We start from the raw sequence: 17,399 nt of genomic DNA, 5'->3' as shown, positions 1-17,399 counted from the left end.
GATCCGTCTAGTCCGTCCAAATAGATTTTGATTTGGGCAGAATCCAACCTAAAACCGGTCCATTGACACCCCGAGATATGACATCGAAAAACTTCTGACCAACTGGAATTATAAACGTAGGTGGATTTTGATTGGTCAAAACTCTCTTCCGATATTCCTTTATCATAGATTTTCCCCCTAAGAATGACTTCATTTCTAACCCTATCTTTTTTTTTTTTTTTTTCCACCCATCTCAATGTCTATATTTCTCCTACACTAAATCAGTTCAGAACCACCAAAACTGATACTGGCCCAATTACATCCCAACCCATTGACAGCCCTAAGGGTCTTGTAATGTTAACTTGTCCAAAACTTGTGAAGTAGGACGTTTAACCAAGGAAGATGTTGAGGATTGAATTTCTCAAATCTTGGGTTACGTTATCCTCAAAATCATGGATTTGGGGAATTCTTTTGTAAACCACCACCATCATATGTTGAAAAAGTGATACTCCGAACCAAGTATTGAAAAATAAAACCAAGCAGATTCTAGCTAGCAATGAAGCATGTAAACAAAGAGCTTGAAATTCTGTTTCTGCAATGGCGATTCCAGTGTGGAATCTCATTATATCTTGGAATTTTGTAATGAGTTTTTGCTCTACAAGACTAGAACTGATTGATCATATCCCCAAGGAAAAGGAAAGTAACCTACCTTTCCCTACTTTTTCCTTCAAACCAAAGACAGCTTAAAGGTCAGGTGATAAATCCTAATCCGTGGCTTGAACTGCAAGTCTGCAAGGTGGAAGAGTCCTAAGCTCTTTTGGTCTCTATGCTTGCTTGATGGTAGAAAATCCATCCCTTAACTGAACTTATGAATCCTTAAGAGGTTTAAAATGAAGTAGTAATTATAACTGCAGTACATATAAAAGGTGTTTTCTTCATTCAACAATCTTGAGTTCTGTACTTGAATTAACTGTAGTGATCTTTCATCAACTCCCAATCAACTCTCTGTCGTCCAGGTGCGCCAGATCAGGGTAAATCAGACAATGCAGAGAAGTCCAGGAATTCGTCCATGTCCAAGTACAACTCACTCTCAGTCTCGGAGGGCGGATTCATCTGCGTCGACCCTTCAGAGCTTCTGATAATAGTATCAAATGGGCAACAAACATCTACTACTGGACTCAGGTTGGACGCCTCTGCAACACTTGTGGGAACATTAGAAGCCTGAGAATTGCTGTTACCCCCACCAGCCCTTTGATTTAGCTCTGCAATTGTCAAAACCCTCTTATTCAAATGGTGAATCCAGTGATTCTTCACTTCGTTCTCTGTTCGAGCCGGCAATCTCCCTGCTATTAGAGACCATCTGACAGCAAAAGTAAATGAATAAACACATTCAGAAATTTGCATTGTCCACCAGGGTTATAAACCAGATTGGTCCTCCAGGAGTAGGCTAGATCAAACTGGAAGCCAACCAGGCCCATGTGGATCCTTTTGGATCCTTATCATATAGATCCCATAAAAAGATAATTACTTATATAGATTGCATAATTGATAAATATATCATGGAAGAGCAAAAAATCATCTAGGCCTGGACTACCCAAGACCTCAAATAAATCAAGCAGATGGATTTAAAGTGAAGCCCAAGTTTTCAGCCCAAAGCCCAATCTGTTTTACCCTCTTTTTCTTTTTCCTGCTTTACTTAGCTCGTTGCTGCTGCACAACCAGATAATGGCAACATGTAGTCTGATAGTAATTACCTGCTACCGAGCAAATTGTGGAGTCTAATAATCAAATCTTCCTCATCCTCGGAGAAATTCCCTACCTTGGCAGGTAGGGACCCCCATTTGGCTTCGCCGTGAACGCTGACGTGGTCTACGAGCTTCTGCTCCTCTTCAGCAGTCCAATCTCCTCTCTTGACGTTCTTCTTTGATGATGATGATCCAAACGCACTTTTGTTCCTGGGTTCCTTGTTCTTCTTCACCATCTCTGCGACGCTGCTTTTCCTATCTGCGTCGTCGTCTCTCTCCTCCGCAACCCGCCCACCCAGAAACGATCAAATGCTCATGTAACACATCAAAACCCGTCTAAAGATTACAAGCATTACTGCAAATAACATGTTTGATATTGATTTTAATCTGTCGATGGGCGAAAGCCACACTAAACTTTAGCCAAAGTTTTTCAAATAGAAAGGGAAAAACAGTATAAAAGCTGAGAGAAAAACTCCACTTTTACCGGTGAAGTGATGTCTGGAAAACGCCATTAACGGACCATCCCTGAGCATCCATCACGCGCCTTCTTTGTCAGAGAACTCAAAACCTCTAATCAAACTCTTATAAGGGAACCGTTGGGAGATAGGGTTTGCTTAAGAATGGCATTGATGGCTGGATTACCAAAAACCAGTAGTTATACCTGGTTTACTGCACAAAACTTGAGGTCTTCTTGGGTGCAAGTGCAACTGTACAAGTGTCCAAGAAACTGAGAAAGTTGTGACACGTCAACCAAGCAAATAAATGCTCTCAAAGAAAGAGATGTACGATGTCTGGCAGATTGCACAGAATCGAGAATCTAATGAACATCTTCCCATTAAATAATTTAGAAGATTCTGCGGGATTAAGCCGAAAAAGCGGATTGCGCTGAGTCGGAGTCCGATGATCTCGATTCATGCATGGAGCGGAGGAAAGAGGATCCCGATTCATTAAGGCATAGTGACTCGTGACGATTTCTTCCTCGGCAGTTCCGCTCCCCAGGTCCTAAGACTCTTAACACGGTAACGAGACGGGATCTGTTCCTCACAACTGGGCGCCTTACACATCCATCGTGCATCGGGAGCATCTCTAGTGAATAATAATTAATAAGTGCGGAAGATGTTTCAATGGAGGGTAGGATATGCGTGTATAACGCCTGTGAGGCGCTAGGTGTGAGGAACAGATCCGATCTCCATAGTAACATCCTTTCATAAAGTCGGGAAATTTTTGTTTCCTTTCTCTTGTACACCTTCGGCGCTGCTCCGGGACCGGTGCGCCAGGTGTGAAACCTCGTTTCTGGTTGTTGCGCAGTTAATTTGAAAATTGCAATCAGTTCTCTTTTTTTTTTTGATAATTGCAATCAGTTTTCTTGAAGTTTGCATTTAAATCTCTTTTGTTAAAATTCCTCTAAGAAGAGACGTCAAAATGTCAGAAAAATGTGGTTATTTTTCATCAAAATATTTATTTTTCAAATTTTCTTTTTGTTCAAATCTTTTATTTTTAAATTGATTTATTTTTCAAATTTGTATTTTATATCAATCACTCAGTGAGAGATAAGTGTAACTTTAAATTCTTTTTTTTGTTGTTATTTGATAAGAGTAAATCCGACCTCTGAATAATTGGACACGTGGCATGTTTAGGTGGATTTACAACATCGTCTTCAACTCGGAACTCGCCTTCATACCATCATCTCAGAGGATAAGAGTCACCTCGATGACCTGTAAAACCACCTTGAGCTTCTTAACTCAATTCGTATGTACAACAAGCAATTCTGACCTTTGCAAGGAGGCTTTCTTGTCGAGACGAGCTCTCTTCCAAGAGATCTCCCCACATTCCAACACTTGTCCATCAAGCGACTACCTGGCAATACATGTCACAGGACTGTCGACACATAAGGTAGCTTGCCAGCTAACCGGTCTTGAGCCCACTTCGTACATTAGAAACATGGAGGACAAATCGCCACAACATGTCACAGCTAAGCACCAGGGGGTTGATGCATGCAACAGGTGGCCCTGATTAGGCTCCAGGTGCTAGTGTCGGGTTTCAAGTGTTTTGACCAAATACCAGATGGCCTAAATCACACCACAAATGTCTGAGCCGAGCACCATGTGGTCAAGCTCAGGTAACAGGTGTCTTAACAAAGCCCTAGGTGTCCTACCCGAACTCCACCAAGGCAAAGCAAGCTCCAGGTGTCTTAAGCTATGACAAATGTCCTATACCTGTCCGACATGTATATACTTTGACAGGAATCCTGAATCTTATATAAGAGACAGATTAGCATTAAATTCATACTTTATGACTCATCGAATATCCAACCACCCTCTGGCTAACTCATCATAACCAATTTGACCGTCGGAGTTACAAGCTCGGGATATCACCCTAGGCACTATGTATTAACATAATTTTCTAAGGCCCGAGCCCGAAATTTAGCCCATACTGTTAGCGGCTGAAGAGGAGAGAGAGAGAGAGAGATTATAAAGAAAAGAATAAAAAATGTATATATTACATTATAAATATATATTTTAATAAATATTATATTATTTATATATTTTATATATTATATATTATATAAAATATATAATGCTGAGTCGGGCCGGCTAGGCTCGGACTAGGCTTTTTTGACAAATCCCGAGCCCAGCCCGAAACACAATCGGGCTTACTGTGTTAGGCCCAAGGTCAAACCCGCGGGCCTAATTACATGACCAAGCCCGACCGGGGTGCAGGCCAGGCTGGGCCGGGCCATTGAGCTACCCGACCCATGAACAAGTCTATTCAATGATAATTTCATGGGTATTTTGAACACTTCGAGTCTCTTATTAGTGATTGTAACAAAAGGAGTATACTTGCAACCATATTAAAAATTTTAGGCTCAGTTTGGAAGGAGTATACAAATACAAATATGTACAGTACAAATATATATAAAATACATAGTTTTGCATTTGTACTCCTTCCAAACTGAACCTAGGGAAGGTGAACGTAATTACAAAACTTCAGGGGAAGCTTCAGTAATTTATTTAAAAAAAAAAAAAAACAAATCCCAAACTTTAATCCAAGTAAATTTTCATTTGTAGCCGTAAGGTCCCAAAGGCACATGAAGCTGAGAGATATCATGTCTATAGTTTTTCGTTGTTACCACCTCATGCAAACATGCTATACGAGTCTACTACCCTAAACGACTAAACCAAGCCAAAATAATCTCTATGGTGAATGCAAAGAACATGAACTCAACTCCTGTCTGGTTTTAGGGATGTAATGGATCCGATTAAGTGATAAAAATTCACTTCAGAGGTTAGCGCCAGGTCAGTGTAAGATCGGATTACAGGTTCAGATTGAGGTATATCGGTGCTGAATCCAATCTATTGATATATACGTAAAAACATTGTTTTAAAACTAACTTGAGGCGAGGTCAAAGGAGTAAACCTAGAAGTGAGGGCAAAAAAAGGGGCCTGGCTTCAATAGCCTCAGACCTCACCATTAAGGCTTAGGCTTGTTTGAGGCTTATGTCTTTGGGCCTTTGGCCCCAAAATGTCTAAAGCTTTGGACTTGAATATGAAGTCTAGGGATAAAATAGAAATGTAATTAAAAGAAAGAATGATTTGTTTTGCATATATTAGTGTATTAAACAAATAAATAAATAAACAAATAATAAATAAATCTATATCTATATCTATACTACTATAAAAAGTACGAATAAGCCTCTAAAATTTTTGGATTTTTTTTTACTGAAATACTCTCTTTTTCTAAAATATGATACCACTATTTGTGAGGGTAGAAAATGTAATTTGAATGCTATTATTCAATGCATTCAATTCCTTCTCATTTAAGGTATTAACTCTTATTCACCCTCATTAAATCATATACTTAAAACATTTTATTTATTCTCGTCACTAAATTCCACTAATTAAATCCATACATAATCTATACTACTTTAAAAAGTACAAATAGCCTCAATAATTTTTCTGGAATATTTTGACGATAAAATTTATCCCTCCATATTTAAATTTATTCATCAAAAAGATGGCAAATAGGGTAATTGGCTATTGATATAAAGAGGTAATTTTAAGATATTCAATGCATTCAATTCCCTCTCGTTAAACCCAAAATTTAAGGTATTAACTTGCATTCACCTTCATTGAATCCTATAATTAGGGCATTTTTGTTTCTTCTCATCATTAATTCTATTAATTAAATCCATATATAATAAATTGATAATTTCAATAACACAAAAACTTATACTTTTAAAGTATACCTTAAAAACAGTGTTTTTGTCTAGGTGGTTATAAGAAATTAAATTATTTTTTTGTCAAATGGGACAATCCATGTTGTCACAATTAAATAATAAAATTCAAAAATAGATAAAATGCAAAAATACAGTAATTAAAAAAATGAGAACATTTTTAACATCATATATTTTGCATATTAAACAAGAATAAGTATGATAAATAAGAAATGATTTTATTAATGATGGAAATGGAATGTAAAATTTAAAACTAATTGAAAATAAAACTATTTTACTATTTTCACTCATTAAATGTCATATCTAAGGTATATTCTCTCATTAAATCCTATGTTTAAGAGATATTTTTCTCATCATTAAATTCTACTAATTAAATTCATGACATTAATTTTAATAGTATAAAAATAAATATTTTAAAAAATAAATTTAAAACAAAACCATTTTCTTCCCTCCCGGTGGTGGGTAAGAAATTCTACCATATGTGAACAAATGGGTTAATAAATAATGTAATAATTAAATAATAAAATAAATTAAATATATAATACAAATAAAAATAAAAATAAAAAGAATTGGGCATATCTTTAATATTGTATATTCATTATACTAAGAAAAAAATTATGAAACGTAAGAAGTATTCTTATTAATGTTGAAAATGGAATGCCAAATTTAAAATCAACCTAGAAATGAAACAATGTCATAGTCAAATAATAAAAATTTTAAAAATAAAAATACAAAGAATCACAAAAATAAAAAAAATAGAGAAACATTTAGGCACATATCTAATGTTATATATTTATAAAAATAAATTATTGGGTATGTATCTAATATTATACATTCATTATATTTAACAAAAATAAGTATTATACATAAGAAATAATTTTATCAATGATGGAAATGTAATACCAAATTTAATGTCAACATAGAAATCAAAGTAATTTTCTTTTTGGGTGGTGGGTTAGTGGTTTGGGTCAAATGGATTAATTGATAATATGATAGCTAAATAGAAATTTTTAAAAAATTAAAAAGTACAAGTAATCAAAAGAATATATAAAAAATTATATATTAATTATGTCAAACAAAAATTAAGTATGATAAGTAGAAATTATTTATATATTATAACTTAAAACTAATCCAAAAGCAAAGCTATTTTTATATTTAGATGGTGGATCAATGGTCCAACTTTTCAAAGAAACTCACGATGTCATAATTGAATAATAAATATTTAAAGAAAAAAAAACATAGAACACAAAAAATGAAAAAGTGTAGAATTTTGTTGAAAACATTTGGAAACATTTCTAATGTTCTATATTCATCATATTAAATAAACATAATTGTTAAAATAAAAATTATTTTCATTGTGATATAAATGGAATACAAAAAAGTTACTACTACCACTACTACTACTACTAATAATAATAATAATAAGTGTTATTATAATTTAAAATTTTCACGTGCATTTGGACATTTACAACAAGCATTTACGTTTAGTTTTAATTATAATATTACTTTTATTAATTTTTAATTTCTAGCTTAACGATGAATAAATAATTCTCACGTGCAATGCACGTGGTTAATTTCGAGTATATATAAATGTGTAAAAAATAACTTGTTTTATTTTTCATGATTTATTCTTATCCACTTGCCCATTTACCCCATGCTCTGACAATCTATTTCTTCCAAAGCATATGCATCACACATATGGTTAGTTGGTCACACTCTTCACTAATGCATAAAGGTGTTAGATAGTGATCTTTAAAATAATTAAATTTCACGTTTTAACAGTTTCAAAAACTGGATTAATATCACTTATAACATGAGAGGCATTACATGTTCAAGCTTTATAGTGGTAGAATTGATTATGGAACGATTCTGAGTCCTCCCAGTTTGACGTTAAAGATAGATTGTGGTTTTCGGCAACGGAAGACTTGTTTCCTTCCCATTTTAAAATTTTATCAACTCTTCTTCATATTAGAGGCGGGTTGCATTTCGTTTTGATGCTTACAACAAGTGAAACAAACAAAACAAAAGGTCTTGCTCTTAAAACATGTTGGTTCATATCCCTAAAGAGATTTTTGGGAAAAAAACTACTTACGTATGAGTCTATCCCATGTAAGGTTCAAAGTATCTAAAAGATATGCCCCAAATTTGGCATATCCTATTGCACCTTTGGAGTACTAATACCCCTTTTCATGTTGTTTTAAAAAGCTCATTTTTTAATAATTAAATAACATAAAATTAACATTGTTCTGAAATTCTGAAAAAATAAAAACTAAAGAAAAAAAAATGTGCATGGTTCAAAGTGTTGATATTCGATACACTCCTTTCAGCATGTTGGGATGTGTCTATAATTTGAACCATGAATCAATGTCTAATATATCAAACAAGCCATATAGGCTCTTAATTTTTTGTTTTCCCTGTTTCTAAGGATTATGCCTCACCCCTATGAGACCCAACTGCCTCACCCTCTGCCTTTAGCCATTTAAAACCTTTCTTATAAATACCAATCTAAGTGTAAGGGTGTTTAATTATAAGTTCCGGCACGCCAAATGGAACTGACCCAAACTGAAATTTTGCAGTTTGGATAGTTTGGATGTAGAAGGTTTGATTTGGTTTAGGATTGCTTTAAAATATGGTTTATGATTTCAGTTCAGTTTCTTGCATTTTGCAAACCAAAGGAAAACGTAAATTGTAAAGTATAGCATGTTAACACGTATCTTTTTAATTGGGTAAAACCCAGTAAAATGACTCAAACTGTATTAGAAATTGCACAAAGCTATAATAAAACGGTTTGATTTGGTTAAAGTTTAGTTTGAAAAATTTTCAAACCATATTTTAGCGGTTTGGTCTGAGATCTTACCCAAACAGTACTGGTCATATCTACTTGATGCTGCATTGCTGCTTACGATTGGGTTCAGGTTGAGGCAAACCCATAGCGAAACATAACCCATTGAAATCCCCTTCTAACAACTAAAATTAATGTGTAAACTATCTCCCTCTTTTATCTTTTTCTTCTTCCTTAATGAAAGAAAATGAATGTATTTAGTAGCAACAACAACACCAACAACAATAATGGACCTTGAATGTCTCTGGAATTTATGATCACTAAATTACTCTTAATCTTTTAGGACTTGGTGGCAGATCAGCAATGTAACCATCTAAGTGTCCAATCCATAATGTCATAGTTAAATAGCAATAATCTAAAATAGATAAAATACAACAAAAATATATATAAATTTTGTAAAAAAATTGAGCATATATTTAATATTATATATTCATGATATCAAACAAAAACAAACATGTCAAAAAATTGCTTTTAGTAATGATAAAAATGTAACAGAAAAAATTAGAAAAATTTAAAACCACTAATAAAAAATAGATTTTTTCAAAATCCAATTGCAACCGCATTTTTCTCCAGGTTAGTAGTTCAAATGTCCAGGTTAAACCTATGATGTCAAAAATTAAATGATATAAGTAGAAAAAAAAATACATTATGGAAAATTTCATCATATATATTTTTTGAAAGTTTGGACACATTTTTAATATTATATAAAAATATGTGATAAATGAGAATTATTGTTACTAATGACGAAAATAGATAAAAGTGCAAAAAAAATAAAAAATAAAGCAGCATAAAAAGAAAATTAATGTCTAACCTGTGGACATTTATTGAATTAAATGGATCAATAGTTCAATCAATCTAGTGATTAAGTTGATGACCAAGTCAACAATCTTTTGCAAGTGGTTTGGGGTGAAACAAACCGATAACACTTGGTTGAGTAATAGGTCACTTAATTAGTTTGACCATTCAGATCAACCATGGGTTGAGGGGAAAATATTGAAGCCGGATCCTTTCCTTGGGTCAAAAGGCAACAAATTTACCATTACACTGCTTAGATAACTTGTCTTTTATCAAGTGAAGTTTTATTCCACTCTCCTCTCAATTTATTCTACTACCCTTGTTTGCAGGTAAGCCATGTGCAGTTGATTAATTAACAAAGAGATTAATCTCAATCTTGTCATTGGGATCCATTCAACCTAATATATTGAAGGGCGCCTATGACCCAACATTGTTTTATGAACAAGATACAGATTGACCTCAATTAGATAAAATCATCTACAGTCCTCCACTTGAATCGAAGTTTGTGCTACAACTTATAAGATAATTCCTAACCAATCCCTTTAGTCAACATTTTTTAATTTACAAATTAATTAAAATTTGAGAAATATATAGTTGCTTGTATATAAATACATCATTAATCCTACAAAGAGTTTTTTTGAGGCAACCCCTCTCAACTTGCTACTTGGATGCTAGCTTGACTGCGGGCTATTTAATTTGTCAAAGAGAAGATCCATGCATCTCCACATGCGTCTGCAAATAATTCTTAGACTCTACTGTATGTTATTTACTACCATTTGTCAAAGTGGGTGATGTATCGCATATAGCTAGAACAAATGTATACAAAACTTTCATATATCTGAGCAGAGCGAGCATCGATCTGTCTTCTCTCTCTCACAGATCACCGGCCACAATGATCAGTAACTTTGTTCTAATTCTCCTGCAAATACTTCTAGGTCTTCTGGCCTTACCCACCACGTCAACGGTGGCTGTAGGTGAGTTCCTCTCTCTCTCTCTAATTGTGTTTGTGTTTATGTTTATGTGAAGAGTCTGTAACGATCAAACCCTTTTATTTACTTGATGTGAAATCCCATTTTGCAGTGTTCGTGAGCATAGACTGTGGCTCATCCAAATCTTTCGTCGATGATAAGCATAATATAACATGGGTCGGAGATGATCAATACATTAAAAGCGGTGAAAGCCGAGCTGTGCAAGCAGCTCCTGATTCATCAATTTCTCCCATCTACTCTACCCTCAGAGTATTTCCCACCAGAAATAAGAACTGCTACTCCATAAACGCCGGAGGCAAGGGACAGCGTGTCCTTCTCCGTGCATACTTCTACTATGGAAATTACGACGGCAAAATGTCTCCACCGACGTTTGATCTTCAGTTCGACGGCAACGATTGGGTTAAGGGTGTAAATGCCAGTGGAGGCCCATCTTACTACGAAGTCATCTACGTCACCAAGTTTGATTCTTTAAGCGTATGTCTTGCTCAGATAGAAGACAACCAGTATCCCTTCATTAATGGTATAAATGTGAGAAGCTTAGATTTAGGCCTTTACAGTGACATTGATTCGGGTCGTCCATTATTCACAAGAGACCGCATAAACTATGGTGGAGACAAAATTCTGCGGTATATGATCCACAACTTTTTTTATCTCTTCTGATTTTTAATTTTCAAAAGCTTCAAAGTTTCTAGTGGTTGATTTACGCCGGCCGGCCGGATTTTTGCCCAAGAAAAGCCTGATATCAACTGTAATCATACACATCTCCAGTTGATTATATCTGAAGAATTATTTGACATTTGAATCCAATCCGATCGATGCTTTTCTATTGTGGTTCTGATCATATAGGTACCCTGATGACCCATATGATCGTTTTTGGTTTCCGGACAAAGGAGGGAATAGACTGAGCACTGTTAAGAGGGATTCGCTGAACACGGTTGTGGAATTCTCAAACAAACCTCCGAGATCCGCATTACTAACAGCAGTGACCACCGATAACTCAGCCACCCTTGACCTCAATCTTTATTTTCCAAATACCGAGATCACCATCTACATTATTCTCTACTTCGTCGAATTGCTTGATCAGTCCAATTCTGACCGAACTTTCTTCCTTTACATCAACGAGGAGGCAAGTTTTGATCCCATAACCCTACAATATGGTGGTGCCGCGTACAAGTACGTTGTGGCGAAAGCATCTTCTGGAACAGTCTTCTCTTTAAGATCCTCATCAGATTCTGCTCTTCCGCCATTAATCAACGCATTGGAGCTTTTTAGTGTCGGTCCTTCGCTCACTAATGGAACCCTCAATAAGGACGGTTGGTCTTCAATCCCTATTCCCTATTCCCTAGTTATGAAGTTTTATTTACAATGTTTTCATTGATGTCATCCGTTATTTTTTCCTTTCACAATTTTTGCTCTTTGTTAATTAGTGTAAGCAGGTCGATTTCCACATCCTATGGCTGTTCAGCTAATTCAAATAAAAAACAGAGGGTATAGATACAAGCTGATCATGGCTAGGCTGTTAATGGACCGGGTTTGGGTTGACTCTGAACAGGTTGGACAGTTCAACAAGACATTGAGTTTGACAAATCTAGAATTAATGATCCAAACTATTTATTGGATTGAATTAGACCTAGCCCATATGTAGCCGATTTGTATTAGATTACTTGTATTGAACCAATATCCAAACTCAATTTTTTGATTAAGTACCTCGTCAGCTAGTCTGCTCCCAAGTGGCCTATGACTCAGGGGCCGAAGTGGAGCTCCCTAGCATAGCGTAACCCTGTTGCTCCCTGTTGGAGATGATCTGGCTACCAGCAGTGATGGTAACTGAACTGGTTATTCCCTGCTGGTGATGATCTGTTCATCTTTATAGACGACGAGAGTTGAGGGACCTGCGAGAACCAAATCAGAGAACACGGAGGTGTTTACCCGGCGAGGTCACTCCGATGGCTAAGTCAATACTTAGTAGCAAGCTGAAAATGATATAAGAGAATGAGAGAGCTAGAGAGCAAGGGTTACCATCCCTTCTCGCCTCTGGGGGGTGAGACTTTTATATACTGGAGCCCTCACGGGTTTGGTGGAGCAGTTCCTAGATTCCTGCTATGATGGGACCCATTTTCGTGTTAGGTGGTGATAAAGCCACCAACCGGTAATGTTGCCCATTTCTGTCTAAATCGGGGAGTGGGTGAGTTAATATAGCTGTTACAAGTCACAATCTTGTAAAATGCGGGGTACGGTGGTGAGCTCCTCGGGGTTGTTAGGTTGGTGTGTGGTCCAGGCCGCCAGGTCGTGCCTAGGTCAGGTCGCTAGGTCGCGCCTAGGCCAGGCCACCAAGTCGTGCCTGGGCTAGGCCGCCAGGTCGCGCCTGGGTCAGGCCGCCAGGTCGCGCCTGGGCCAGGCCACTAAGTCATGCTTGGGCCAGGTCGCCAGGTCACGCCTGTGATATATAGGACCTGGGTATACCAATATTCCATTAATTCCATTTGCAACCCCATTACAAAGGATTCAATGTGTGCACTATTCCAAGTGGCCTGAATCAATTTGTAGACTTAGGATTTGTTATCCCCAACCTCTACTTAATTTTCCTTTTACCTTTCGATTATTAGACTCTCTGAATGCCCGTAGGAGTCTTTGAATTAATTGATGATCATATAAATATTATAATGTCTTGAGACAGGTAGAAATTGAAACTTATACTTTGGGTGCATTTTGCTTTTGTTATGACAGTAAGAGCATTAGCGTTGTTACAGAAGACCTTTACTCAACTTCAAGAATGGAGTGGCGACCCTTGTCTTCCAGAGAAATTTACGTGGGATTGGGTTGAATGTAGTTATCAGAATACACCCCGAATAACAAGACTGTAAATCTGCTTTCCTTCAAATCATTCTTGAAATTCATGTCTTACTATCTTCTAATACTTTTGTTATTTAATTTGAGTACTCCTATAATAGGCTCAGAGTTTCACATTCTGTTCATAAAACAAGGCTTAGTTCAAAACGGTTTCTGCTTATATATATATATATATTATTGCACACCTCTACCTATATTCAATTTAATTTCATATTAAGAAAATTATCAAAATATGCAAGAATAATTTTTAATTAAAAATGACTTTTATCAATTGTTTTTCTTTATCAGGATTTGTAGGATGTTTGTGATGAGAAGTAAATTATCTTTCCTTTTCTTTTCTTTTTTATTTAGGAAACTCAATGACCTTGGACTGAAGGGATCCCTACCAGATTTTAGTGCCTTGGATGCTCTTCAGCAGATGTAAGTGAAAATTGCAACTGAGAGAAGTACTGGTTACATAGATGAATAGAATTAAAGTGTAAATTTCTATTGATCTTGTATTTTCTCTGTTTATTTGTTAATGGCTTCCAGAGACTTGCATAACAACCTTCTAACTGGAAAAATCCCTGATTTCTTGGGAGATTTTCCCAACCTCAACTCCCTGTAAGTCGTTTTTGGGAAACATTAATTTCTTCTGCATATTCCATGCGTTAACTCATATTTTCAAAAAACATACAATAGGCAGAAACGTATATATTCTTATTGTTTTTTCTCTTACCCCTTTATTCTCTCTTCTTTGTCAAAGAAACCTAGAAAATAACACATTTAGTGGATCAATACCAGCTTCACTCACCAACAATAACAACTTAAAGTTGAAGTAAGTGGATCGATTCAGACTCTGATTATTATTTTCTCATCGTACGTTATCAGTATATTATTTTGTTAATTACGTACTAATTTACTTGTGACATAACTTTCACTTATTTCTTTAATGTTGCAGAGTTTCTGATTATTCATCAGGTACCTGTGCTTCTCAGCCATGTAAGCCTTCCAATAATACGACTTCAAATTCACCACCATCGAGTAAGAAGAGCGAAAGTTTGCTAATACTACTTGGGATGATTCCAGTTTTCGTCCTTACTCAGTATTCTTGACATTGATTATTTATTTATATTCATATATAATGTTATATTGCTTAATTATATATCTTTTATTCCATCTGAATAAGAATAGTAGTGATTACAGTAATAATAATAATTAATGTTATTTGATTTATTTCGTAGAAAGTAAAATTAAAGATTTCACCATTCATATACAATGTTTTATAACCTGGCCAAGAGGCTGAATCATTTTTATCATGGGGCCACTGTTGGTTCAATCATCTGGATCTGGATGAATAGGTATAACCGTGACATGTCATGCTCAATATTTTATATTTCGGAAAAAAAAAAAAATATATATATATATATATATATATACAAAACCCCTCATGACCGAGTAAATGGGATGTGTTAACAATTACAAAACAAGTTCAATTGCCTAGCTGGGTTAGGTGTTGACCCAATTTTGGAATTTGGAATTGTATACATTCTACTAGTTAGTTCAGGTGGTCATATTATATACATTGGCGTTCGACTTCTTTACGCATACTTGTTGCCTAGCTTTCTTCCTGTAGTCTTCTTTGCATTTTCACATACAAATTTTTTGGTCTCATTGTAGACCAACTCTAGTTTCAACAAAATGAATGAAGTATGTTCTCTACTTATTGTCAATGGACCGGTTTTGGATTGGACATCGTCTAGTTTAAAATCAATTTGGACAGATTGGATGGACCAATAATTCGGTCCAAAATATTTATTAAATTGGATTGGACCTGCTCCGTCCATATTAAATTTATATTGGATTGGGTTGGACTAATGCAATATCTGATCCATTGATATAAGATAAGAATATAGGTGTCAATGGACCAAATTTGCATTGAAAACAATCCAAATCAAAACGAATTTAAACAGATTGGATGGTCAAGACATTGAATTGAACTGATCCACAATGGTCCAAGTATTTCATTAAACTGGATTGGACCTAGTCCATTTATAATGGACTCACATTGGACTGGATCGGATTGGACCAAATCCAGTTCAATTGACACCCCTACTTTAAAAGGCTTTTGACTGTAAGCAAATGCACATACAGTTTAAGGTTAATTGGTAAATGCCTATATATGTTTGTAATTGGTTGATTAATTATTTCATTCACATTCCGCTATAACCAGTATCCCTATATATATATATATATATATTAATAAATTGATGATGAAATAGAATTGACTTTGATTTTACTTATATATCATAAATAAAATGACTTATCTATAAAAAGAATACCATTAAGTACATTCAATTACCTCTCATTGAATCCAACATTTATACTTTTTTATCATCATTAAATTCCACTAATAAATCCATACACAATAATTATTAATAGAATAAAATTTTATGTTTTTAAAATAAACATTGAAACGAAATCATTTTTTTCATCTAGTTGGTGGGTAAGTAGTTCAACCATTTGGGTCAAATGGATAATTTCATGATGTCATAAATAAATAATAAAAATTTAGAAATATAAAACATACTTTTGTTTACCATCATTAAGTTCCACTAATAAATTTATACACAATAATTATTAATAGAATGAAATTTTATATTTTTAAAATAAACCTAAAAATGATATCATATTTTCCATCTAGGTCGTATGCAAGTGCTTTAACCACTTGCGTCAAATGGATAATTTCATGATGTCATAAATAAATAATACGAATTTAGAATATAAGAAATACAAAAAAAATATAGAAAAAAATTTGAAAAAAATTGGACACATTTCTATTATTATATATTTATCATATTAAAAAATAAATATTATAAAATAGACACACTTTTATTAATGATGGACATCAAATATACAACTTAAAACCGATGGAAAATTAAACCATCTTCCTATCTAGGAGGTGGGTTTGTGGTTCAACCTTTCAGGTCAAATAGATTAACCCATGATGTATAATTAAAAATAATTTTTTTTAAATGGAATAATACAAAAAATATGAAATAATTTTGGGCACATCTATAATATTATATAATAATAATATAAACAAAAATAAGTGTGAAAAATAATAATTATTTTATCAATGATATAAATGAAATGCAAAATTTAAAACCAGTTTGAAAATGAAACCATTTCCATATCTAGATGATGGGTAGGAAAATGATCTAACATTCCATGTCAAATGGGTCAATCTATGATGTCATAACTAAGTAACAAACATTAAATACATACATACATACATACATAAACTCAGAAAAATATAAGCTTTGTATAAAGCATTTTGATACAATTCCATTATTATATATTCACCATATTAAACAAAAATAAAAGTGAAAATAATAATTACTTTTATCGATGATGAAAATGGAATACACATTTAAAATATCATGTCAAATGGTTTTTCCATCCAAGTGATGGGTTAGTGGTTAAACTATCCATGTCAAGTGGATGTTATTATTAAATAATAAAATACATAAAATTCTTAAAAATGTAAAAATTTGTCAAAAAATTTGCATACATTCTATAATATTATATATTCATCATATAAAAAAGTGTGATTAATGAGAATTATTTTCATTAATGATAGAAATGGGATAAAATTTATGGAAAATTCACGATAGGTACCCTGTACTTTAGGCCAAGTGTCAATTTAGTACCCGAACATTAAGATGCGACAATCTAGTACCAGGACTTTCATTTTATGACAATCTAGTATCTACCGTTAATGGACCATCAGTTATGCATATCATGTGACCTCATGTGCGATTTAAGACTTTTGAAAATGTTAAAATTACCATTGAAAATATATTGTTCATCATCTTCTTTCTCAAGAAAAGGAAATAGAGTCCAAAGGGCTCGCTGTTGGCCACCACCATGGCCAGCGGGAGGATAAAGAGTTTAAGACCGTCTGTCAAATGGAGCAAAGCATC

At 34.4% G+C, this 17,399-nt stretch overlaps 2 protein-coding genes across 4 annotated transcripts; one reads left to right on the top strand and one right to left on the bottom strand.

The window, feature by feature from the left end:
• Nucleotides 1-563: 563 nt before the first annotated feature.
• On the bottom strand, nucleotides 564-2,453 carry LOC148879428 (transcription factor MYB4-like). Of its 3 annotated transcripts, none has more exons than XM_088966254.1 (3): nucleotides 2,209-2,453; nucleotides 1,734-2,079; nucleotides 564-1,339 (listed from the first exon to the last, which is right to left on the bottom strand). In XM_088966254.1, the coding sequence occupies exons 2-3, from the start codon at nucleotides 1,958-1,960 to the stop codon at nucleotides 1,006-1,008; spliced, it is 561 nt and encodes a 186-aa protein (XP_088822380.1). In that variant the 5' UTR covers nucleotides 1,961-2,079; nucleotides 2,209-2,453; the 3' UTR covers nucleotides 564-1,005. The 3 variants fall into 3 exon arrangements, with proteins under 3 accessions (XP_088822380.1, XP_088822382.1, XP_088822381.1); XM_088966256.1 differs by having other exon boundaries at nucleotides 1,734-2,036; nucleotides 2,209-2,349; XM_088966255.1 differs by having other exon boundaries at nucleotides 1,734-2,111; nucleotides 2,209-2,313.
• An 8,034-nt stretch (nucleotides 2,454-10,487) lies between these two features.
• Nucleotides 10,488-14,528, top strand: LOC148879427 (putative LRR receptor-like serine/threonine-protein kinase At1g05700). Its single transcript, XM_088974358.1, has 7 exons — nucleotides 10,488-10,569; nucleotides 10,676-11,210; nucleotides 11,431-11,897; nucleotides 13,312-13,444; nucleotides 13,786-13,854; nucleotides 13,966-14,037; nucleotides 14,375-14,528. Exons 1-7 carry the CDS (start codon nucleotides 10,488-10,490, stop codon nucleotides 14,526-14,528), a joined length of 1,512 nt encoding a protein of 503 aa, XP_088830484.1.
• The last annotated feature ends 2,871 nt before the right edge of the window (nucleotides 14,529-17,399 follow it).

Source organism: Nelumbo lutea, chromosome 1 (assembly GCF_056320005.1).
Source record: "Nelumbo lutea isolate HS-2025 chromosome 1, American lotus-T2T, whole genome shotgun sequence".
Taxonomy (NCBI): domain Eukaryota; kingdom Viridiplantae; phylum Streptophyta; class Magnoliopsida; order Proteales; family Nelumbonaceae; genus Nelumbo; species Nelumbo lutea.
Note: the sequence above shows the minus strand (reverse complement) of the source record. Positions and strands in the feature narration are given on the sequence as shown.

Bases quoted from the DNA above. Each gene is read 5' to 3' on its own strand.
- LOC148879428 (XM_088966254.1), bottom strand. From the start codon at position 1,960: ATGGTGAAGAAGAACAAGGAACCCAGGAACAAAAGTGCGTTTGGATCA. The intron at 1,340-1,733 runs GTAATTACTATC...TTTTGCTGTCAG, and splicing joins CACAATTTGCTCGGTAGCAG to ATGGTCTCTAATAGCAGGGA.
- LOC148879427 (XM_088974358.1), top strand. From the start codon at position 10,488: ATGATCAGTAACTTTGTTCTAATTCTCCTGCAAATACTTCTAGGTCTT. The intron at 10,570-10,675 runs GTGAGTTCCTCT...CCCATTTTGCAG, and splicing joins CACGTCAACGGTGGCTGTAG to TGTTCGTGAGCATAGACTGT. The intron at 13,445-13,785 runs GTAAATCTGCTT...TTTTTTATTTAG, and splicing joins ACACCCCGAATAACAAGACT to GAAACTCAATGACCTTGGAC.